The sequence below is a fragment of the Antechinus flavipes genome, chromosome 5 (assembly GCF_016432865.1).
Source record: "Antechinus flavipes isolate AdamAnt ecotype Samford, QLD, Australia chromosome 5, AdamAnt_v2, whole genome shotgun sequence".
In the NCBI taxonomy this organism is placed as follows: domain Eukaryota; kingdom Metazoa; phylum Chordata; class Mammalia; order Dasyuromorphia; family Dasyuridae; genus Antechinus; species Antechinus flavipes.
In genome coordinates, this window is record NC_067402.1 from 151,709,897 (window position 1) to 151,735,970 (window position 26,074).

General features: G+C 32.3%; 1 protein-coding gene across 1 annotated transcript in view; it reads right to left on the reverse strand.

Annotated features, from left to right (window-relative positions):
* The window catches only part of SEMA3C (semaphorin 3C), a 200,462-nt gene that overhangs the window by 62,240 nt on the left and 112,148 nt on the right, over window positions 1-26,074 (reverse strand). Inside the window, exons 7-12 of the mRNA XM_052000701.1 lie at window positions 22,601-22,691; window positions 12,477-12,596; window positions 8,149-8,291; window positions 6,316-6,430; window positions 3,998-4,067; window positions 233-377 (exon numbers count right to left, since the gene is read on the reverse strand). Of these exons, the coding sequence (XP_051856661.1) occupies window positions 233-377; window positions 3,998-4,067; window positions 6,316-6,430; window positions 8,149-8,291; window positions 12,477-12,596; window positions 22,601-22,691 (684 nt within the window). The remainder of the gene's footprint in view (window positions 1-232; window positions 378-3,997; window positions 4,068-6,315; window positions 6,431-8,148; window positions 8,292-12,476; window positions 12,597-22,600; window positions 22,692-26,074) is intronic.

Here is a 26,074-nt window from a genome sequence, read left to right on the forward strand (position 1 = left end):
GCTATGTTCATCTCACAAAGTTGTTATGAACATTTAGATATAGTGTTTTTAAAAAAATCAGGGAACTAGACCAATAATGATAAGAAAAAAGTTCAATCTTTTAAAAAAGCAATTAGTATATTTGAGCTACAATGAATATTTACTCTACTGTATTCAGCTAGTAGTAAGGGCAAAGTATCAATTCCTTGATAAATTATGCAAAGATAATAAATGTCCAAAGTTAGATACTTACAGTGCCAGGACGGGGGTAAGGAATTCTCCCTTGGTATGGAATCAGCTGATGGTTTGGCCCTTCTTTGTGGGCAAATGGTCCATTAAACACAGTCTGAATATCAGATAAATGATAAACACATACTGCTGAACCTTTAAATACTGAGCTGAAAAAAAAAAACAAATAAGCAAAAAATTACCTTATAGATTGAAAACATATAGGATACTAGCTAATTGATATGGGCATAGGTTTCCTTAGGGGAGTGAAAAAGAATTCCAAGAGAATGATCATGAATTAGTTCCCCCCCACCCCCAGCCAAGTATAAAGTAGAAAGGTGATTGGATAAATCCGTCAAACCCCTTCTCCTTTAAAATCATATATCTTAATGAAGTGAGAAAATGTGTAAAAAAAAACCAACCAAAAGAATTTAGATTTAATGGGGGAAAATATTTTAATCAGGCAAAGTAACAATACACAGACATCTGGATTTAGATTAGATGAGAAAACCTGGTCATATCCTAGTAGTAATCCACAAAATATCAAACCATCTATGTCAAGGAGATTAGTAGAACGCACTTCAGCAAAATCTCTGAGGAGATCCCACTTCAGCTGCGGGAGGGGAGAAGATAGAGACTATCCCTAGATATCCTTTCCAACATCCCTTTGGTCTGAGTAGGTCCCCACAGGTTTCAAAGAGTACAAAGGATTTTGCATTTCTCAATTGGTGTTCTAGTAGCATTCCCAGAGTAGTTGATATACAGGGTCTGCTTCTTTGGCAAGGACATATTGGGCATATATTTAAAGCTTTTCAGCAGAAATGCTATTCCTTACTTATGGATGACATCTTGCAGATATCATCAAAGAGACATTCAAGAGACTCCTCTGTAGTACATACTCTCTAAATTCAAGGCTGTTTGCACCTGGACTCTGTATGTATTGATAAGGGACTGTATCTCAGATTTTAGGGGTAATATTTAGACAAACTGTTCTCATTATAGTACTTTAGTAAACATCCTTTTCTAAAATCTAAAAAGAAATAAACCTCTTGTATTTTCCCCTCCATGTATGTGACACATACATAAATCAGGAGATATAATTTGTTATTTGTGATATGCTATATATGTATATATGTACACACACATACACACATATATTATGTTTATTGTTGTCCCTGTTATTGTGGCATTGGAAATAAATAAATGTAGAAGGTACAATTTAAATATGAATAGTCTGCTTGAATCATATTACACAAAAAAGTAAAATTTTTATGATTTAAACATATATTCTTAATCATACAGATGAGAATACAAAGTTTTCATCTGACATAGATTAAGATCTGTGATTGTAGGATCAGTAGTAGAAGATTATGCTTTCTTATTGCCTTGGAAAAGGGAATTCTCAGCCTTTCCCTTTTTCTCATGGATAAGTGAAACTAATATCTGAATTCAAGAAATTAATTTTGAATTCCATGTCAATTTTGATATATCTTTTACTGAAGCCAAGGAAACTATGGCATCAACAAATTCAAAGTTTATCTCTCAATGTCATGCACTGATGACAGTGCCCACAGTGATCCATCCCCATCTAATACAACTTCCTTTCATTTAAAGTCTTCCATCATTAGAATGGAAACACTTGAAGAGCAGGGGCTGTCTTTTTTTTCTGTTTTGTTTTCCCAGCATTTAAGCAGAATACCAGGAACAAAGTGCTTAATAAATGTTTATCAACTAATGAATAATCCCACTTACAACCATATTATTTGGAGAATGAATATTTGTTGTAATTGTATAAAATATTTTTCTTCCTGATTATTTTATGCAGTTTTTCAGCTAGTTAGATAAAAAGGGAACATAGTTCAAAAAAGACATATTAAATCAAACAATACACCTTTGTAAGTTTTACTTCAGTCCTTGCCAAAAACCATATCCATTAGTCACGGATGCAGATCAACTAACACTAACAATTGTTTTACATCACAAACATTTCTCTCCTGTTATATGCCTAATTTAGGGCATATGGGGTAAAAATAATTGGTTTTCACATAAAAATCTACATAAAGTATGCATGCAATAGTGTGATTACTAGCCTTAATTATCTAACATATTCATCCTGGATTATTTTTTTAAAGAAATGCTTTGACTTTTAGAAAAACAAAAACCTGGACACATAAAATCTTTCCCTTAAATCTAAAACTGCCTTGAGGATTTTGGAACTCTTCTTTGTTTAATTTGTTGCGTGCTTTCCATTTTCCATTAATCCAGGGTCCATTATAAGAACAACAGTCTAAGATAGAAGAGTTTTTCTTTAGAACAAACATGTAAAATTCAAAATAAAATTATAAAACTTTCTAATTTACCATTTTATTAGTTTTTTATTTCTTTTTGAAAATTTAATTCACAGATAAATTTGTCTGCCCCACAATTCAGATAAGTACCACAAATTTTTTTTTCCTTCAGTTGTTACTTTTAAAATGATAATGCAACTTTAGGTAGCATTAATAGATGAACAAAAGAAAAAAATAACATCCAATTGCTCAGCTAATTCTATTTACCACATTTTAAGAAGATATTAAAACAAACAGACAACTTGAGTACATCAAGAGGAATTTAGTGAAAACAAGTGTGGACCTGAAAACTAACATGAAGAATGGTTGAAGACAATGGTTGAGGAACTTTTAAGAAAGAAAGGTACAAAGATACATGCCAACATCTTCAAATACTGAAAAGATTGTCTTGTGGGGAAAAAGTTTAAACCTGTATGTATCTTCAAAGCTCAGGATTAAGAACAGTATATTTTAAGAGGGAATTAGATTATTAGAGAAATAGAAGAGAAAATTTACCAGGAATCAGATGTATATAACAATAGAGTGAGTTCTCTCCTGAAGACATTGGAAATTTTCAAGCAGATGCTAGACACCCACCATTGAAAAATATTGTAGAAAGTATTCTTCTTTGACTCAAGTATGCGCTAATGCCTTTAAAAGGTCAATCCAAATTCTAAGATTCTATAATTCAATACAATTGTGCTAACAAAAAAGATATTTCTTTCTTTTAATATAATTATAAGGTTCCTGATAGAGAAACCAAATCAGAAGCACTCAAAAAGGTGTTGTAAAGCTGAATCTAAATTATCTTGGGTAACTATAAATATATTTTTTCATAATTATAACTTTTTATTGACAGGACCTATGCCTGGGTAATTTTTTACATTATCCCTTGCACTCGCTTCTGTTCCGACTTTTCCCCTCCCTCCCTCCACCCTCTCCCTTAGATGGCAAGCAGTCTTACACATGGGTAACTATAAACATTAACAAAAAGTTTAAAGATCCAATTTTGGAAAAAATTCTTTTTTTAGCATATTTGTCAATATTTTTTCAAGAAAAAGTAGTCAAGTTATTGATCAATAAACACAACTAGATTTTATTCCTATTGGCAAATTTTGTTATTTATTTTTTTGCTCAAATAATCACATTTCCCCTCTTTTTATCAAGAAAATATTCTACTAGTGAAAAGCAATAGTTTTTTTAAATTTGTCTAGCTGAAACATATTTTGCTAATTAATCTGTTGAAGATTAAATTGACATGAATAGGTAAATCCCAACTATTAAGGAAAATTAGTTTTAATAGAGAAAAGTTCATTCTATACTAATAAATAAAATATTAGAATAGAGATTTTTTTATTTATTTTAGGGCATATGGGGTAAAAATAATTGGTTTTCACATAAAAATCTACATAAAGTATGCATGCATACTTAAGAATAGAGATTTTTTTTTTAAAGATCATTACCTTGATGTGGTAAAAATACCATAAACGAGTGTTGTCCGAGGATTATCTGTTTCTAGTAGAAACACATCCTCTAAAAAAGAAAAATACAGTTATTTGAAAACTTCAAAGCCAATATAGCTAATATACTATAGCTACCTATAGCATTTATTAAATCTGTAAATTAAGCATTCAACACCTCTTTAATCACACCAAAATTATGCACATAGTACACATGAAACATGTTTTGTTATAAAGAATTATATGCAGAACAGCATATATTCAGAAATCTCCAGTAAAGAATTATAGATTTTTGGAGTCATAAGAACCAAACCCCTTATTTCCCAAGGATTTGATATATTAACATTTGCACTTTTGATTTTTGTGCCATTTTCTAGGAACATTATCAGATCAAAGAGGATAGATGGTACTTTTTTAAAACAGTGGCTCCTATCAGAACCTATCTCTAACACAAAAAGAACAACATGTTTTTGAAGTATTTGTTGTGATCCTTATTTTTATCCCTTGTTTATCTCAAATTTTATAATTTCAATGGAAACCCTCCACTAACAAATCACACTTTTCTCAGACCAAGAATATTACTGATGTAGGATACTCCCAGTGAGTAAAATCCCATTTTACAATTCAAATTTAACATGTCTAAAATGGAATTCATCATTTCTTCACTGAACTAGGTAAAAGGGTCTCCATTTTGTTAATTAATTATTCACCAACTCATTCATGTTTTGTAAACCTGAAGTTATATTTTATTCATCAAAGCTATCTAAGGAATGACTAATTCCTATCAATTCCTTTTTTTTTTTTTTTTTTTTTAAATTACTTCTTACTTCCATCCCCTCTCAAATTTTTCCCTTAGTTTGGACTCTCATTATCTGGTAACTGCCAATACTCTTTCCACCTTATCTTTTCTCTTTCCAATTCATGCCACAGAACAAAACAGATTGGTTTTTCTGGTATAAAGACAGATCTCATTCATTTTAACTAATGTTTTAATTAACTAAATGTTTAGTTAATGTGTTTAGTTAACTAAACTGGTACAAACACAAATCTCATTCAAACTTGGAATCTGAGAATTAAAAGGGATGTCCAAGATCATCTAGTCCAACAGATATCTGAATAAAATCTCCCTATACATTATATATTTTTTAGGCAGAAATATTTCATGTGTTATGTGTATATATATTTGTGTGAAGAAAGATAGATATTGACATACCTATACACATAAATGCATGCATAAATATGAAGGAGGACATGGTGGGGAGATGAGGAAGGAGGGAGTAAAAATGAGAAAGGAGAAGGAGGAGGGAGAGAAGAATAAGAAGAGGAGGAAGAGGAAAAGAAGAAGAGGAGGGGAAAGAGGAGAAGATAAAGAGAAGAATAAGAGAGGAGAAGGAAGGGAAGGTGGAGGGATGGAAAAGCAAGAAGAAAGGATGGAATGAGGGAGGGAAGGAAAGATTCAGGGAAGGGAGAGAGGAAGGGAAAGAGAGAGGGAGTGAAGGGAAGGAAAGGAGGGAAAAAAAGAAGAAAAGGAAGAGAGGGAGGGAGGGAAAGGAGGAAAAATGAAAGAAAGGAGGGAAGAAGGGAGAAACAAAGGAAAAGAATAAAGGAAGAAAGAAAGAAGGGGAGGAGGGAAGGGCAAGAACAAGAACAAGGGCTGTTAAGGACCATGCCTAGGTGAAGGGACAAGTCAATTCTCCGAGAGCCTCCACAGCTTTGAATCATAACACTTGAAGGAGTTGCAAAGTAACCTTTACTAATGTAGATGTTCCTTGTGGATTGGGAATGAAATAAACTGGAGGCAAGAGGGAAGAGGAGAGAGGTCAGAAAAGGCAACTGCCTCTAAGTAAAGAGGTCAAAGAATCATCATCATCCTCTCACATGAAAAGATCCATTCTACAGGTCTGAGTTAGATCTCCAGCAGCCACTGGCAGGTAGCTTTTGTATTATAACAAAGGGCAAGAGCAAGGGAAGGAAATGATCAAAAAGAAAAATATCAACCCTATCCATGTTCTGATTCAGTACACAGGGCCTATAAATTACAATCATGAATATATAACTAACTATATTGAAAAGTATCTCTTTTGTCCAAAGTAAGAAATGAATTATAAAGGACAGTTGACATTTCTTAGCCAGGAGCTAGAGTTTATGCTCTTTTAATAAATTACATATATAAATTGACAAATTTAAATTGGCAAATTAGAGAAGTTCCCTTTACTTTTTAATATCAACTTTCATACTGAATATAACATTTTCTAATGATTGTTTTGTTAGAATTCTTTCAAATTGTCTCTTAAAACTAAATCTGTCCCATATCAACATACCTAGCTCATCAAAATAAGTTTCAGTGCCATCTTCATCCATCACTGAACATACTAATCTAGCTTTTAAGAAAGTGGTCCATTTGTTAACAAGGCTTCGTTGTCCACCAGTATCATTCTGAAAAGAAGGGCATTGACAAATCACAACCAATTTAAATGTAACATTAAAGAATAGACACACTATACTTTGGACACCACTAATTGTGAATATCCTATAATATTAGGATGATATTTATTACATAAATACTAGGTGATATTTAATATGTACCTTTAAAAATTGATCATTTTTCTGATAGGTAAATGTGACAAGATTTTAAGAGGTACCTTTTAAATAAGGTAATGTTTCGTGTTATTTATCATTATTAAGGAATGTCATATTAATATGAATAATTTTCTAGGTAAAGTACAGTTTAATAAAGTAGCTCTTTCATTTTTAAAATGTTAATGGATGACACCATTCTAAAAATGAGTTGCATGCTTCCATATATATTGAATATTATTTAACTTTTTTTGATGATTTGGGGCATCATTAGGAACATTAATTATTGCAATTACCCAAAAAGTAATAATTTCCTTAAGGGCAACTGAACTATTTTGCCCTATACATCAAGATTCCAGAGGCCTATGCTAGATAAGTCTATCTCCTGCTTGGCAAGCCCTTAATGCCTCTAATATTTTGTCATATATCCATGAGGTTCTGTGTAAGGTCCCAAAATTAGTCTCATGCATTCTCATGCAAATTAGAATGGATATTATAGCATCCCTTCTCTTTACTCAGAAATCATATTTGCTTTTGACTTTGCTACTTTGCTTCACATCATTATTAAATAGGAGCAAAGTTTGATCTTGTAAATAAGTAGGGCACTGATGTGTCTTAAAGAGTAAATAATTTTCAGATACCATAAAAATTTTAGAAAAAAACTATTGTAATATTATTCAATATAATTGAAGCAATTTTTATTTAGAACACTCATGTACAGTGGAAAGAGTACCTAAATTCTAAATAGAATTACCCATTTTTCAAAATCTCACTGAAATGCAAAGTATTTCATAAATATCTTCATGCTTTCCCAACAGCAAATGAAATCTTATTCTTCTGAACTATGACACATCAAAGAATTTTTGTACTTCTTAATAAACTTTTAATTCTATCTGGCTCTAGAGTTATTTGTGCATATGTCTTATTCCTGTCAGATTGTACATTCCATGGTATCAGGAACTATATTTTCATCTTCGAAATCTCCATAGCTCCTAGTTCTGTACAATGCTTGTTGAATTCTATTTGTATTTGTAAAGATTATTAAAGATAAATTGAATTGACTATTAAATATAATTGCATAAATCTTATAAAATTTCTAGGTCTTCTGCCTATATATGAATGTATTTAGTTATCCTAAATCAAGCTTTGTTCTTTACTACATGAATTGTTATTTCTGTACTTTTGAAAATACTCTACAATTTTCACTTATTTAGATCGATTTTTCTCATTATTTGTCTTAATTTGTGAGATTTCCTGTATTTAGTGTGATTTTTTGCATATATTTTTATGCCTTTATGTGTGGATATTTTTTACAAAATGAAAAAAAAAATCATTCATAAAAAAGTGATTATTTTTGGCTGCGAATAATTAAATTTTTGCTGTTTCCCCATTGAACACACACACACATACACATACACACACTTTTTTTTTCAAATTGTTTCTAAATCAAACTTATAATTGCATTGTTTTATTTGAAGTATAGCATCATAAGTAGGAGCAAGCAAACAAAAAAGAAAAGAAATACATATTTATTTTCTCTTATCCAATTAAAGTATACTTTCTGAAAATATACTCACTGGACATATTCTAGCAATCATAGAATGAATCTGCTTGGTAGTACCACTATTGTCAGTTAGCTTTTCTTTGAAGAAAAAGTACACTTTTGCATCATTAGGATCAGTACCATCTGGTATAACATGTGCATCTACAAACATAGGTTCTAGAAAGAAAACAAATAAAGATAATTACTAAGAATATTTACTTAAGTATCATTAATTTACTTGCAAATGTATGATATATAATGTGTATAATTATATATATATATATATATAAAATTCTATTTAATGAAGCAATTATTAACCACTACTATCTGTAAGGCATTATGCTAAGTAATAGTGACACAAAGGCCATAACAAAGAGTTGAAGAAAAAGCTAGCCAGCATATATGAGTAAAATATAGAATGTTGAATGTAGACTATATTGGAGGGGAGGGAGGGAAAGAGGAAAAAAAATTTATATGATATCTTTTTTAGTTATTTAAAAAGAATGGCAATTTGTATATAATAGATTTGCAGTTTCATATGAAATATTCTTTTTATATCACACTATGTTATAAAAATGTTTATTTATTCCATAAATTTAAAATAAAATAGACAAATACTTTAAAAAATAAAGGATATGTAATGTCTAGAAAAGTAATAGTAGTAGTAGTAAAAGTAATATTAGTCAAGTCTGCCTGACATTATAGTTATTTGTGTGTCTTATTCCTATCATAATTCAATAATATCATAAATTATAATTTATTCTTTGAATTCTCCACAACTCCTGTCTTGTATAACAAGATGCTTAATAATAACAACAATAATAACAGTAACAACTTTTATTTCTGCTATTTTAACATTTTTTCAAGGTGCTTTATGAATACTGTCTCATTTCATCTTTATAACAATTCTTATAATAATATGAAATTTTACCCCACTTTAGAGATGAGAAAATTGAGGCAGTGAGAAATTAAGTCACTCGCTAGGCAATGGGCCTTGAATAATCACTACTTTAAATGGCATATTGAGGAGTTGCTACTTTCTCGTAAAAACAATCAGGACCTAATTGAGATTTAGACATGATGACATTCCTGACTCAGGTAAAATTATTCTGACAACCATATGAAGGATGGATTAGTGAGCAAAGATATGGAGAGACCAAATTAGAAGACTCTTATGATAATCCAGATAAGAAGTAATAAGGGACTGAATTAGAGCACAGACAAGTATGGGGGGGAAAGGCAACAGATGTGAGAGATGATTTGCTGATAGAATAAATAAGAGTTGGTGCATAACTGGGTTGTATATTGGAGAGAGAGGAGTTAAGGTAATGAAATGGGATTACTAGGAAGATGGTGGTACCTCAGAAGAAACAGGGAAGTTAACAAACTGGCAGCTAGGGAGTATACAGATTCAAGTGCTGGACTTGGAATCAGGAAAACCGGAATTTGAATCTGTCCCCAGATATTAGCTATGAGACCCCAGGCAAATTACTTAACTCCTCTCAATCTCAACAATTTTCCTATGTAAAAGAAAAATTTTGTGTGTGTGTGTGTGTGTGTGTGTGTGTGTGTGTGTGTAAAAGAGGAAGAGAGAGAGAGACAGACAGACAGACAGACAGAAATGGAAAGAGAGAGGGAGAGGGAGATAACTGGAAAGATGAATAGATAAACAGACGAATGGATGAATGGATAGATGGATGTGTATGTGTATATACATGCATATACATGCATATACTCATATATATAAAATATACTTTGCAAAGCTTAAAATGGTATGCATGCTTTTATTAAGTTTAGAGCACTATTTTTCATAAATCATATGATATAGGATTTGGAATTTATTATATGTATAATAATTATCCCATTGTATTATTATTATTATACAAATGGTTGCCATATCCTCATTGGAAATGGACAATTACCCAAACTATTGGGATAGCCATTATTAGAGTTTTTGTGAAGAAATCACTTTGCTACCTTAAAGCAGTTTATTAATGTTAACTATTATTTAAAACAACAATTTCCCCCTCCCTTAAGATTGCAGTACCAGAAAGAATACTGAATTCTGAGGTAGAAGGCCAGTACATGATAATGTATTCTACTAAGGCCATGGCTTAAACACTCATTCAAATATGTGTTAGTACTTCTCCAAACATCGATTTCCTCATCTATAAAATGAATTTGATCTTACAGGGGTTTATTTTACAGAGGTTTTATGAAGATAGTGCTATTTAAATTGTAAAATATAAATATGTGTAATGCTTTCTTCATCTTCAACAGCAACAACTACCACCACTATCACCATTACTAGCATTAATGAGTTAGGAAAGAAAGAAATGGTCTAATTATGGGATCAATTTTTGCTAAATGGTTTTTTTTTCCCCCTAGCTATTACTTTCCATGGGAAAATAAAACTAAATGCCAAGGGTGCTTTTTTCTTTTCTTTCTTTTTTTCTTTTTCTTCTTTTTTTTTTTTTTGCATTCCACTGTCTGATAAAAACGGGCCAACAATTTTTTTTCTTTTCAACAGTACCATTGTCTGTAACAATTATGAATATGTTGTAAAGAAGGGAAACATAAACTAATCTTACATAATCTTCAGTAGAAGAAAACATTTTACTTTTGCAACAGAGAACTCAGAAAGATAGAGCAGGCCAGAGCTGGTTAGCAGTCTCAGTTCTAGTCCTGACACTATCCTTAACCAAGGACATAGCTTAGTTTTTCTTTTTTTGTTTTTTTAATTTATACTATGGAACCTATGATTGCCTGCTACTATGGGATTTCTGAGATCTATTCCAGCTCTAAGATTTTATGCTCACATTCTCTGTATAGTTTCCTTTTCCTTGGAATGTGAATATGTCTACCTATGTGTATATCATATATATGCATATATATTCATATATACACATACATATACATACATATGTATATATACATACACATTCCTATAAGACTCTATGTATTGCTCCTTTTATACACATATGGTATATACATACAAAGATTCAATGAAAAAGATATGTTTGTGTGTGTGTGTGTGTGTGTGTGTGTGTGTGTGTGTGTAATGTGTAAGTACGTATATCTTGTTAAATATATAGCCCACAGGCCAAATGCACTCCACAATTCCTGAGTCTGGCCTGAATTAAATAAAATATAGTTTCTATCTGACTTTAGCAGGTTGATGTAGTAGTAATATATAATACATGCTATTCACATGCTATATTTACATATATATATATCCATGTATGTATGTAAACAAACATGTGTGGATCTCTAAGTCAATATGTGACCCATAGAGAGCCTTATATTTGGTTTAATATCCCCTGTTTTTATCAGTGAGTTTGACGCCATCGCCTTAGCAGACCACTTTCAGTTTTGTCCACAAAAGAGAAATTCAATGAAGCAGAATAAGGAGGTGAAAGTTGAAGATTTTAAAAAAGAACTTGCTACATTAAAACACAGCATATTGAATGAAAGGAAAGAATTTCAAAGAAAAAATTTATGATGCCATTAAAAGACATAGAGGGTCTCCTTATTCTCAGACCATAATCAACTTTCAGAAGTCTCAGCTTCCAGATGTACTAGAAGAATAATTTCAAGAAATAAATGCACAATCAGTGCTTTCTTACAATGGAATATCAGTGAGATCGGATGCTTTACTAGGGTGATTCATGATCATCTGAGCAATGTTAAACAGATTGTCACATTGAGAGTCAGCAAGACATTTTCCCCAAGGAATACTGATGAACATTTTTCTGATTTTTCCCCTCTTTTCTTTTAAGAAAAAGGCTGGAGTGGCAGAATAAGATCAGATGAACTCTTAGGATAAACATTTCTCTGAGACCCCAGCAGAATGAATGAATCCTGCTCAACACTGATAAAAGCTAAAGTAAAAAGATATAAGAACTCAGACTTATTTGAAAGCTATCAAACTACATATAAACTAGAGGGTAATCCATTGATTCCAAGCTTTGTAAATTTGTTGAATAATTTAACTAAATAAAATGAATAATTGCTTTTAAAAGAAATTTAGTTATTGATGGCAGATGCCAACATGACATAAACTGTGTTTACATATATGAATATATGTATATAAATATAAAATAAATATTCTGTGATGACTATCTTATGATGAAGATGGTGAAGTGTTACATGAATCAAAGACTTTTCAAATTATTCACTTTAGCCAAATATTTAGAATCAACTCTGTAAGAGTCTTCATCAATCATACCAGGAGTACATTATCTGGAACATGTTATTTTCTTGACATTTTCCATGTTTCTCTTCTGAAAATTTGGGAAATAACAAAAAAAGGCTGATACATGGGAATCAAAAATATCTTTTAAAATTCACTGTTTGTCTTACCACTTAGCCATTTAGAATTGTGTTGATCTGTTCTGACTGCATTCCTTTTGGTCAAACTACGAAAAATAGCGGCATCCGTACCCATGAAATCGATGTACATTCCTGAGAAAAGTTCTTCATCTAGAACAGAGTGGGAGAAGAAATTCTGAACATAAACATTCATCTTTTTAAATTCTGTTTTTAGATGCATAAATGAAATTGTCTATTAGCAAAATATTATATATGGTACCTCGCATATTTTTCCATAAGGTCCCATTATTCAAGTTTAAAAAAAGGTTAAATAAAAATCAAGGACTATGTTCCTGAACAAGTTCTACTTCTGCCAAATGGAGACACAGAGGCAAAGTGACACACACTCCCTTGTTTACCTACACATAAACATTTCAATGTACAGACACATGAGCAGACTTCTGCCAGAATTTAATATTGTGACATCCCAATGCACATATTATAGATAATTTGACAAAGGCCAAGCATTTCCAAATAGCCAATATACCTGATTAGTGAACTCCCTCCCCCAAATAAATTAAAAACAAAAATTTGAAAATATTCAATGTGGAAGTCAAAAACTAATGTCATCATCCCATTTTATCCCGAGTCAATTCACATCAAGTCCATCTATGCAGCCTTTGACACTTCTGATTGCTCTTTCCTCTTTGATATTCTCTCCTCTGTAGGTTTTGAGAATACCAGTGTTCTATGGTTTTCCTTCTACCTATCTGATCACTTCTTTTCTATTTCCTTTGTCATAAAATTCCTCAAGATCATGACCTCTAAACACAACCTTCTCAGAGTTCTATCCTATTCCTTCTTTTCTTCCTTTTCTATAGTACTTTACCTAATGATCTCAACAACTTCCATGGATTTAATTATCATCTTTATATTTATAATTCTCAAATCTACCTTTCTTGCTACAATCTCTCTACTGACCTCCAGTCTCACATCCCTCATTTTCTTTTGATATCTCAAACAGGATGTCTAGACATCTTAAACTCAATATGTCCAAAACTAAATCCATTATCTTCACTCTAAACCACATTCCTAACTTTCCTATTACTGTAAATAGGAAAATCATCCTTCTAGTCCTTCAGGCTCACAACCAAGAGTTATCCTGGATCCTATCTTTTACCCCCTCAAATCTTTTAAATTTCACCTTACACTGCCATCTCCACTGTAGTGCAGTTGCTCGTCATCTCATGCCTTGTTTACCACAACACATATTGGTAGATCTGCCTCTTACTCTAATGCATTCTCCATTCAACTTTATTAAAGTAATTCCTTAAAATGCACATATGATCGTGTCAGCCCCATCCTCCATTCTCCCCACCACACACAAACTCCAGTGTCTATTGTCTTCAGAAACAAATAATATTCTATTTGGCATTTAAAGCCTATTATAGTCTGGCCACTTCCTATCTTTTCAAGTCTTCTTACACCTTACTTCCCCGCACATACTATTCCATTCAGTGACACTAGCTCCTGGCTGTTCCATGAGCAAGATACTCTGTCTACTCTGGGCATTCTTCCTGACAGTCCTCCAAGCCTGGAACACTCTCTTTTCTCTGCTCCAAATACTGACCTCGCTGACTTCCTTTAAATCCCAACTAATCCCACTGTCTACAGGACACATTTTATAATCCTTTTTAACTCCAGTGTTTTCCGTCTTTAAAAAATATTGTTTTATAGATATATTGTTTCATTAATATTGTTTTCCATATTATCTCCTCCATTAAATTGTAAGCTTCTTGAGGAGAGGATTGTCTTTTGCATCTATCTTCAGTGCTTAGCACAGTATCTGGTATACAGTAGGTACTTAATAAATGTTAATTAATTGATTGATTGAAAAGATAATCTGTCAAATCAATGATCTTTTTTCAGTTCAAATTATTCTTGACTTTTTTTTGCTGCATGTGACAATGCTGACCTCCCCTTCATTCTGGATATCCTCTCTTCTATATTTCTCCTGTCGTTTCATTTCTTCTCAGCCTATTTTGCCACATCATTATCCCAGTCAGACTCTAATCATGGAAGACCCCTAAGTTTTGGCCCTCTTTTGTTATTTTTTTCTCCTCTCTTCCACCTCTACCTTTTCCCTACTCCCTAGGACTCTTGGTGATCTCAGGCATTATAGGCTTTCAGTCTTCCTTTCTATGCAGATGATTCCCAGATCTATATTCTCAACTCTAGTTTCACACATGAACTCCAGTTCTATATCACTAACTTACTGTTAGACACCTCCAACTGAATGTTCTAGAGATATTGCCCATTTAACATTCCAAAGAAAAAGTTCATCACCTTCCTCCTCTGAAGTCGTTTTCCAAAAATCCCTAACTCTATAGAGAATATAACTACCTATCCAGTCAATAAGATTCAATAACCTTAGATCCTTGGAGTCAATTTTCATGTTGTGCCTCAAATGAGATTAGAATCAACTTCTCCCATTTCCATTCCTTTGCCCTATATGTCATATATGATCATAACATATTCAATCTTCATATATACCTCACAGAATCCTTTGTTCCCTCTAATCTCACTTTAAGCACCACCTTTGAGATGAAGCTTTTCCAGATGACCCTGGTTAGGTACCAGAAAAATTATTTTATAATTTCTTCCATATGTATATGTAACCTCTCCTAAAGACTGTACACTCTCTAAAGTCTATGAACTATTTCTTTTTCTTTATATCTCTAACATTTAGTACAGTGCCTGGCAAGTTATAGGTGTGTAGTAAGTGTATCTTTTAAAAACTGATTGATCTTCAAACCTTCCCCATCCCTCATCCTCTGCACCTATGTCCTCAATGCCTCTTATACACAATCCCTAGTTCAGGCTTATGCTACCCCCTCACTTATACTATTATGCAAGTCTCCTGAATAATCTTCCTGCATCAAGTCTATGCTCTCCTATACATGTATGACCAACCTTCTAAAATTATATTCTCAAAGTAGAGGTCTATCCTACATGCCCTTTGCATGCTCATGGAGTTTCAGCAGTTTCAGGTTGCCTCTATGATAAATATCTGTGTTTGCCATCAAATAAATTTTTCTGTATAATTCAATAATACCTTTCTTGTCTTATTGAACATTATTTTCCTCCATAGATGCTAATCCAGTGGGATCAAATTCAAATAGAAATGGTCATTAAACTATACATAATTATCCCTGTAAAATGCACATTGACTTGGACAACTATATATTAACCTTATCTGTGTACTATTATATTTTTGTTAGCTAAATATTTCTAAATTATTTTATACATCAATACCATGAAGTCATGGGTTTGCCAAATCTGGGTTTGCTTCATCCAAAGTGATCTAGCTGATGTTTTACATATATGTCATCCTATATCCTTAATTCATGGTTTTGTATAGGTTTTCCCTCATTAGAAAATACTTTTTTAAAAATTATAGCTTAAAATCCCTTCAAAATTCAGTTCAAATACCTACTTCAGCATGAAATTTGTTAGTTGCTACCATCTTCCATCCCCAAATCATGGTATATTTATTTTCCATATACATCTTGAGTTATTTATGTATGTTTTGTTTGAAACCAATAAAAGAATATAAGGACCAGGGCAGCTAGGTGACACAGTGGCTAGAGCACAAGTTTAACTGAAGTTAAAAGGACCTGAGTTCCAATCTGGTCTCAGACACTTAATATCTCCTGGCTATGTGACCGTGGACAAGTCATTTAACCCCAATTGCCTCAGGAAAAAAAAAAAAAGAATATAAGGACCTTGAGGGTAAGACCTATTTCAATTTTATTTTCTTATCCCCTGTAATGAGTACAGTGCCTAACACTTAATCAGTGTTAACTGCCTTAATTAATGGTCACTTTAAGCATTGATATGTTATGACTATTATCTACTTTTTGTGTATGTATCGAGTCATAGTAAAGGATGAAAATTAAAATTAAGTACATTTGATTAATAAATCATAATGCATATATGTACATCTTGTCTTAGAAGTAAATACTTTTATATGAATTGTGATTCACAACAGCTCTAAGTTAAAAAAAAACTGCAAATGTTTTTATCCCCATTTTTAAGGTGTAAAAGCTAAGACTTAGAAATACTAAGTAAATACCCAGAGAGAGGACTTTGGGAATTGAGTGTGGATCACAACATAGTTTTTCACTTTTTGTGTTGTTGTTTGCTTGCATTTTCTTTTCTTTTCTTTTCTTTTCTTTTCTTTTCTTTTCTTTTCTTTTCTTTTCTTTCTTTTCTTTCTTTTCTTTTCTTTTCTTTTCTTTTTTCTTTCTTTCTTTCTTTCTTCTTTCTTTCTTTCTTTCTTTCTTTCTTTCTTTCTTTCTTTCTTTCTTTCTTTCTTTCTTTCTTTCTTTCTTTTCTTTCTTTCTTTCTTTCTTTTCTTTTTTCTTTTCTTTCTTTTTTTTCTGAGGCTTTTGGGGTTAAGTGACTTGCCCAGGATCACATAGATAGAAAATGTTAAGTGTCTTGAGCCCAGATTTGAATTCAGGTCTTTCTGACTTCAGGGATGGTGCTCTATCCACTACATCAACTAGCTTCCTCTTCTTTCTCATTTTTCCCTTTTTGATCTAATTTTTCTTGTGCAGCAAGATAATTGTATAAATATGCATACATATATTGGATTTAACATATATTTTTATCATGTTTAACATATGGATTACTTGCCATCTAAGGGAAGGGGGGGGAATTGGAACACAAGGTTTTAAAAGGATGAATACTGAAAAATTATCCATGTATATATTTTGAAAATAAAATGTTTTAATAAAAAAGAAAGATAGTTCCAAGTTGAAGGAACAGTAAATGGAGAAAGGAGGATTAGAACCCAGAGGTTCTAAATGCTACACTACTATTTTTCTAATACCATCAAACACACCTAGACTGAGAGTGCTATTGCTCCCTGAGATGGATTAAAATGTAGCTAGAAAATGATTAACAAAATAAGTAAAAATGCAATAGGATATAGATAATGTTAACATGTGGTATTCTAAGTCAAAAAGGTCTACAGATTACAGATGGTTTAATAGAACCCTCTTCTATTTGAGTTTGACACCACTGTTTTATACCATAATGTGTCTCAAAGTTCAAAAAAAGGCAAAGGAAGAGAGGAAGCAAGAGATTTGTTCTTTTATTTAAAAGGAAAAATTCTTAACTCACATATTTCTTTATAAAAATCTGTGAACTTTAAAGCTTTATAAAAAAGAATACTAAGACTGATAGATCTTTACAAAATTTTTACACTTGCATTCTAAAAAAGTATACAATTTTGAATAACAAGTTAAATTTTTCTAGGGCTTTTAGATCTATAAGGAACTTTTCTGACAATTCAGAGCAATTTAAAAATATTAGAGAAAAATATAGTAAAAAGTCAAGAAAAAGAATAGTGGAAAGAACACCTTTTATCAACAGTGGCAGAAGTAAGTACCTACATTTGCTATGTATTTCAATCTAGGAAATATAGCCCATATGTTAGGAACATACATGAAAGGTATATAAATTCTTCCCTTGTGGGACAAAGAAAATTCCATTGGTTAGCATCAATGCCACCCCCCTGGGTACAAAACAGAAGCTAACAGCAATCTTTAAAAATCAAATTTAGCAAGGTTAGAGTCTAACTGAGCTGCCAGACAGATGTGTTCTTTGACTGATGTTCCAGAGTAAATCCCCTGGCAGCCCTCAGAAAGTGTTCATGTTGGCATGACCCATGTTGTTGGAGGCTCTCCAGGCTTTCTAGTCAGGCATAAGAAAGAATGCAATAGAAAAATGGGGTTTGTGGAATTTTCCTCTTATGTTACTTACTAGGTCATGAACCGGACCCCTACAGTTCCTAAGCAGGTATGGCCGGCATTGTGTAGCCCTGCCTCTCCTCCTAGTAGGGGTCCAAACCATGTGGGAGTCCATTGTAAGGGGATAACCAAAATGAGCAGGAAAAAGTATTTAAACAATTTGGCTTTTTAAAAAGGCTATAAAATATTTCTATAGAAACACACACACATGTGTGTGTATTTATATGTGGCTGTTAAATTATTATCAGTTTGTAATTAATTATTTCACATTCTTGTGCTTGTATTTCCTCCTAGGCATTCATTCAGTGCCTAATTCCCACCACCTCATATACTACCATAACTCTTACAATTCTCATATTTGTATCATTAAAAAAAAAGTCTGAGGGAATGCAATTTAGAATCCAAATGTACATGGGTTTATTAATTAACTAGGCCTTAAACAATACACAATAGTTACCTGTGTATTCAAGCATCAAATGTTTCTGTCAGCTTCACTTTCTTCCTTAAATTCATTCTAATTTATTATAGCAAGGTTTCTAGTCCTGCTGTGCCTTCTTTGTGCAAATGAAAGACTTAACTGATATATATCTTCCTTGGTAAGAAGCATGCTTTGTGGCGGGGATGATTCTTTTTTCAGGATTTTTCTGTAACTCTCATTTTGTTAAAGTTCAAAAATTTAATTTTGAATTTTGCTATGTCAATGTACAGTTGAAGTTTCACTGACCAGAAAAGCTTGAAATTATGGTGTTTTTAAAGTCACTTCACTCAGCCATTTAGTGATTTTGATGACTTAAAATAGTCTGAACTTTAAAATTTAACACATTGGAAAGATAGAGTGGCTATCTAGTGAAACTATCAAGTATTCCATTTTCCCCAGAAAGGGACAAGGATCCAAGATAATCCCAAAGACTTTCTACCCTTGTAAAATCACAGGAATTTTCTGAAGTTACCAAACTCAGTGAAGTGTAGTTCCAAACAAAATATTTGTGGATCAGAAGGCAAACTGTGGAAATAATGATTACATACTCTAAATTTCTTAATACATTGAATTTTTTTTTAAATCTCAGCTTTATAACTAACTAAAGTCAACCCAATAATTAAACTGTTATATAAGTATAAATATTTTCATTGAAGATCAAATGTCTCTAAAAATTATGTGAAGAAATATAATATAATTAACTTTTTCCTTTCTCATCCATAGGGTACATCTTGTCATATTTCATCTTAACAAATACTTCTATGTCAAATAATAAAACTGACTATATTAGCTGAATTTATGCTTAATACTGCTGTAACAGCAGCTGCTTCATTTCATACCAATAATATTCAATTATTCAATAAAACAATGTTGTACTACAAAAACATAGAGGACACTATAATATACTAGAAAAAATACTGGATTAGAAAAGAGTAGATCTATTTCTAGTCTCAAACCTGCCACCATGCAATTAGGTAACCTTAGAAAAATAAGTTAACCTCTATGGGCCTCCATCTCATCATTTGTACATGAGGAGTTGACTATTTAATCTATCATCAGATCTGATGAATTCAAAAGTACTATGAAGTGCTGAAATTCTATGTATGCAATGAATACTTCATTACATCAAAGCCTGAAAATCTTAAGTCAGTTATTATGTTACATTTTGGCATGCTCTTAAACTTGTGTCCTGATTTAGCCACTGGGAGCCCGGAATTCCTCTACATGTAACCTTGATCCTATTCAAAGCTGTCTCCTCTGGCAGGTTGCCTCCACAATAATCCCTTCTTTCTCTAATCTTTAATCTGTCTCTGTATTTTGGCTCCTTCCCTTCTGCCCTCAATTATGTCTAGGTCTACCTCATTCTTAACAAATGTTTAGTTGATCCGTCATTGCCCATTTGGCCTTTCACAGCCAAAGACTCATTCAACTCTTGTAATCTACTTTAAAACCTCATTATTCAATTGACACTATACAAATTCATCAATGATCTCTTAAATGATGATCCCAAATAGCCATTCCTACTTCTCTTCCTTCTTGATGTGCCTGCAGCATTTGACACTGTTGACTACTTTCTCTTCCTGGACATTCTTCTCTCCTTGGGTTTTATTGATATTTCCCTTTTCTGTCTCTTCTTGTTTAGTTACTCCTCCTCAGAGGATCAGAGGATTATCACCTGAAAGTTGAGGCTCCATAAATGTGGACTTTCACAAAAGCTCGTATGCCATATTTTCTCTCCTGACCTTTACTCCTACAATACCAGTTGCTTATTGGTCATTGTCTATTTGATATACCTTAGGCATCTCAAAATTTGACATGTCCAAAAAGTAATTACCCATTGATTTTCCTCAATCTTCTACCTCTCTCAAATAATAACTATCTTCTAAACTTTCCTATTTTTATCAAAGTAATGTCTTCCAATCACTCAAATCTACTACATCAGAGTCATCTTTAATTCTTCCCGAACTTCATCCCCACTTATATACAATCAATTGTATTGTGTTATGAATTTTATCTTCACAACATTTTTTGTATTCTTCTTCTCTTCTTTCAGCTTGGATGACCACAACTTTCATTCAAATTCTTAGCTTCTTTCTCACCTGAACTATTGCAATAACCTAAAAAATGATCCCTAAAGGACTCACATGTACAAAAATGTTTGTGGCAGTCCTCTTTGTAATGGCAAGAAACTGGAAACTGAGTGGATACCCATCAATTGGAGACAGAATAAATTATGGTATATGAATACTATGGAATATTATTGTTCTGTAAGAAATGACCAGCAGGATGATTTCAGAGAGGCCTGGAGAGACTTACATGAACTGATGCTAAGTGAAATGAGCAGAACCAGGAGATCATTATATATGGCAACAACAAAACCACAATGATCAATTCCGATGGACGTGGCTCTCTTTGACAATGGGATGATTCAAAACAGTTCCACTTGTTCAGTGATGAAGAAACCATCTACACCCAGAGAGAGAACCATGGAAACAGAGTGTGGAATACAACATAGCATTCTCACTCTTTCTGTTGTAATTTGCATGCATTTTATTTTCTTTCTCAGTTTTTCTTTCTTCCTCCTTGATCTGATTTTTCTTGTGCATCAAGATAACTGTATAAATATGTATACATATATTGGATTTAACATGTATTTTAACATATTTAACATGTATTTGATTACCTGCCAGCTGGGGGGGGGGAGTGGGGAGAAGGAGGGGAAAATTTGGAACAAAAAGTTTTGCAAGGGTCAATGTTGGAAAAAAATTACCCATGCATATGTTTTGTAAATAAAAAGCTTTAATAAATAATAAAATAAATTTTATTATTTAATAAATAATTATAATTATATTACATATAATTATATATACTTATTATATCATTTTTGAATAAAAATAACTTTAAAAATGATCCCTTTGCCTGAAATCTTCACCCTTTCTGATCTATTATCCATACAGTTCCAAAATGATATTCCTAAAACAATGGACATGTTACTTACCTATTCAGAAAGTTATACTTCCTCATTTTTTTCACTTTTAATGAAGTACAAACACTTAATCTGACATTCAAAGCCCTCCATAATTTGCCTTCATATGCCTATGAACATGATGTGCTATGAACATGATATGAGGCACCTGAATATATTGTATGGATAATGGAGTGAGTTTATAAAAGGAGAAGTATTCCAGTCACTTCTCTCCCTTATTTTTTAATATAGCATTTTTCAGACAATAGGAACAGAAATACAGCTGCTTAATTCATCTTCCTGTCTCTCTAGAGCAGCACACATTAAGACCAATTTTCAAGAAAGTGAAGTCTAAATAAAATAACAGAAAGTACAAAAAATGGTGGATTTAACAGAAAAACAACAACAACAACAGTAGAATGCATATCTGCAAGTTATTAGAAGCTGAAAGTCAGTGTGACAGAGTTTATTAAATGTCATAATGGAATTGAGAAAAACTGAGTTCAGTTCTTGCTTTTTTACACAATAAATTTTTTATTATGAATAAATTGACTTTTGTATGGCAAGAAACTATAAAACATCAAAATTATAGATGAATTCCAAGTATTGCCAGTAAAGGGGTTTTCTATACCAAGGAAATCTAATATCTTTGGGATGCTAGTAAATTGCACATTGTAAATGATATTTGGGGATGGCAAGTATTAAGAAAAGCATAGACATAAAGTAACAGATTTTAGTAGTTTTTCCCAAACCTAATTTCATTTTCATTGTCAATTTCTTCTTCACATACACTTATTTTAAATTTCACATGGAGATCCAAGTGGAATTTTAGGAGAGAATTTTTGCAGACCACATTATAAAATCTACTTTATTTAATTCACAACAACATTTCACATTTTGTTTTTATACTTACTGATCATAACTGACACAGTGTTTACATTGGGGTTGAAAGAACAGCGCCCTTTTCCAGATTCACATTTAGAGTCAATCATGAAGACTTGTTCCTTTAATGCAAAACAAGGGAAGATTAATGTAAAGAAGCAACTTTATAAATTTAGGGGAAAGGGAGGCTTTCTTTATTTTACAAAAAGAATGTCAAAAACATATCTTGAAGAAACTTTCTACTTGGCTATTTATTTGTTCCTAGTCAATTTTCTCAACCTATTATTCTAAGAATTATTTGACCTGAAAGTAACATGTGTTCATCTGTGAAAGTTAAACTAATCTCAAACTAATGCCATATCTTAATGGTATCCCATGCCCAACTAATGCAGACACTAAGTGATTAGGAAAGAAGGACTAGCCAATGTTATTTGAAAATCAGAGGTCACAATGAACAACATGTAAGATGTGGAGTCAAATTAAGACAAGTGTTTAATACAAGCATAAAATATAGCAAACAATATTTCTGAAAGAGATTTTAAAAGTTTCATTTTGCCACTAAATGTTTTGTCTTAAGACATTAAAAAAATCTTGTTTTCATATGTGTATGCTTACTACAAAGCACACAGTACTTATTTAATAAATGCTCATGAATTATCTTATTGATTTATGATTTTAATAAAATAATCACCAACAACTAAAGTTAAAGTTTCTGACATTCAAATGTTGTATTAATCCCAAAATACGTAATTATGTCATCTCCTTATATAGGAACAATGTCAGTATATCATAGTTCATATAACACTGCAAGGGCAGGGAAGTTAAAAGGGGAAAATGCCATGAGTGATAAATGATCATTGTATTGCTTTGCCTTATTTTTATAATTACAAATGGCATCTTAAACCAAACTTAAATTTCTTTGTTCATTCACCTGATATTTTTGGTAAATTGATTTAAATTGTCATTATACACAAGACTTGCATGTTATTTGATGTGCAGTAATGCAAAACTGAACTAGACAAGATTTCTGCTCTTTTAGGATGATAAATGTGGTACTGGAAGGAATTCTTCAGAGGTTGTAAAATATGAATCCTTGAAGGTCAGGAGACTAGCTTAAAATAACTGGCAATATATTTCAGAAATGGGATTGCAGCCCAAGTTGTCTGATTCTAAATTCAATGGTTTTCCACTTCCACAATCCAAGGTGACAGGACAGTTCAAAGGTCTTCCTCCATACAAACTCCCAATGATTTCTGAAATTTCTATATCTTCTCTACAACTTTGATGTCTACTGACTTAGAGCTAATGAATTCCTTCTCACTCTTTCCCATCTCAGAAAAAGAGATCATTCTGCCTATAACCATTTATTAAATGCTTGCTATGTGTCAAGCACTGTGCTAAATTCTAGGGATACAAAATAAAAGCAAAAGATAACCCTTACTCTTATTAAGGAGCTCTTTATTATACTTCATCCTAGGAATAGGATATATCCTCCTTTTTTAGTCCTTTTAGCTCTAATGATAATCCTTCTGGGACCACCAAAATCCTGCTAATAAAGTGGAATCAGAAGCAGTGAATGCTTTCTAGGCTTGAATCAGAAAGGAGTTTTGTGACAGAGTAATTTTTGATGAAACAGAGATAAAGTGATTGGCTTTATCTAGGATCATCTAGGAAACAGGCTAACAGTATAGATAGCAGGTGAGGCAGCTCAACCAACAGAATTAGAGCAGCCAATGTTCAATCAACAGCTCAACTAAGTCCCCAAGCCCTATACCTAGCCTATTCAAAATGAATCCCTCCCACCACCACAGATACAGACATGACAAGGTTGTTTTTTAAGTGGTTTTTGAAGGGCTAAGAACAACTTATTGTAAGAGTTACAATAAAGTAGAATGTTTAATAAAATTTTTTAATTCAACTTCTGATGATTTTTCTGGTCTGTGAGCAAAGCCTAAACAAAATAAAAGATCCAGTGAAGAAAATAATTTCTTTCCCTATATTAAACAAAATAGGAGATGATCTTTGGGGTGAACTGGAAGACTCTCATTGCATTTTTGTGAGGACCCATCTAAAATGTTTGTTGGATCAAGCTAAGGCTACTTGCACTTTATACAATAATAGAAGAAATAGTAAAATACAAAATGAATTTATGTGTGAGTGGTTAGATTGGAGATAAAATTTGATCACTGGAGTTGAAGCAACTGAGAAACTGTGAAGCCAAGGAAGGTACCATATATATACATGCATATATATGTATGAATGGATATGTGTGTATATTTATGTGGTATCACATTAGAATCACAGAATCATGGTGTAGTATCTGTTCTGGGCTCACCTCAATAGCTGATCATGTTCTCAGGATGTGACCACTTTGTTTTTTTCTGCGCATTAGAATTAACCCTGAGGAATTAGGAAGCTATCTTTTTAATGCTATTGCTTTACAAGCCCCACTAGCATCTTTCTCTCCATGGTTATTATTTTATATCAATTACTTGGCCAGAAATCAGTATTTACTGAGTTACAGAATTAATACACAATATATCTTGCAAAATAATAGTGACTCTCACAAATGCAGAAATAGTCCAAGTCTAGAGAGCATATAGGGTAAAGGAGTATCTCATAGTTCTTAAGAGACATTGCTGGAGTTCTCAAGTATTTCCCTTAGATATAGTAAGCCTCTTTGTAGAGCCTAGAATTTGCCTTTTCTCATTGTGTTCAGTCTGCCCTCAGCTCTCAATAGAAGCAGTGATGTCAACTACTGCAGTTCCAGAAATACTTTTTGCAGAATGATTTTAAAAAATAGTTCCTCCTCTGATCACAGTATAAGAAGGAGGCTCATAGACAAGCAGAACCAAGGTATTTTCTTAGCCCTCTCCCCTTAACTAAAGATTGATTCTCAGAAGATTGGCTTGATGCTTCCAACACTATACTGTCATATCTCAAATCATCTCAGTTCTAACATGGTTTACTATTTTACTGATAATCCACAGGTTATTAACCAATTTTCCTTGACCAATTAGCTTAATATTTATGTTCCACATAAGCAGTAAACCTAACACTTCATCATTGAAAGAATCCAAGACACTGTTTGAGACAATAGAAATAATTTAAATATACATACACTACATTTCCATTTGTAAATTTATGGAAAATTTTAATTGTGATTTTATCAATTTGGCCCATTGAAAAAAAGAATATTTTAATCTTGTATACTGAACATAAAAATGCTTCATAAGAAACAATTTTTGAAAAGTTATTCAAAGCATTTTTAACTGCCCCCCACCAATTTTGGAATTGAACAGAGGGATATTAGGGCAATGGCAAAGCAAAGACTTATTTGACTGTAGCACTTGGCAAAAAATTCACAAATAAAAATCATGCAATTTGACCACATATAAAGTTGCTAAAAAAAAAAAAAACAAATTTATCTGATGCACAATAATATTATCTAAAGAAAATAATCTTATAAGAATAAATGATTGATCTATAAACTTGAACTATAATT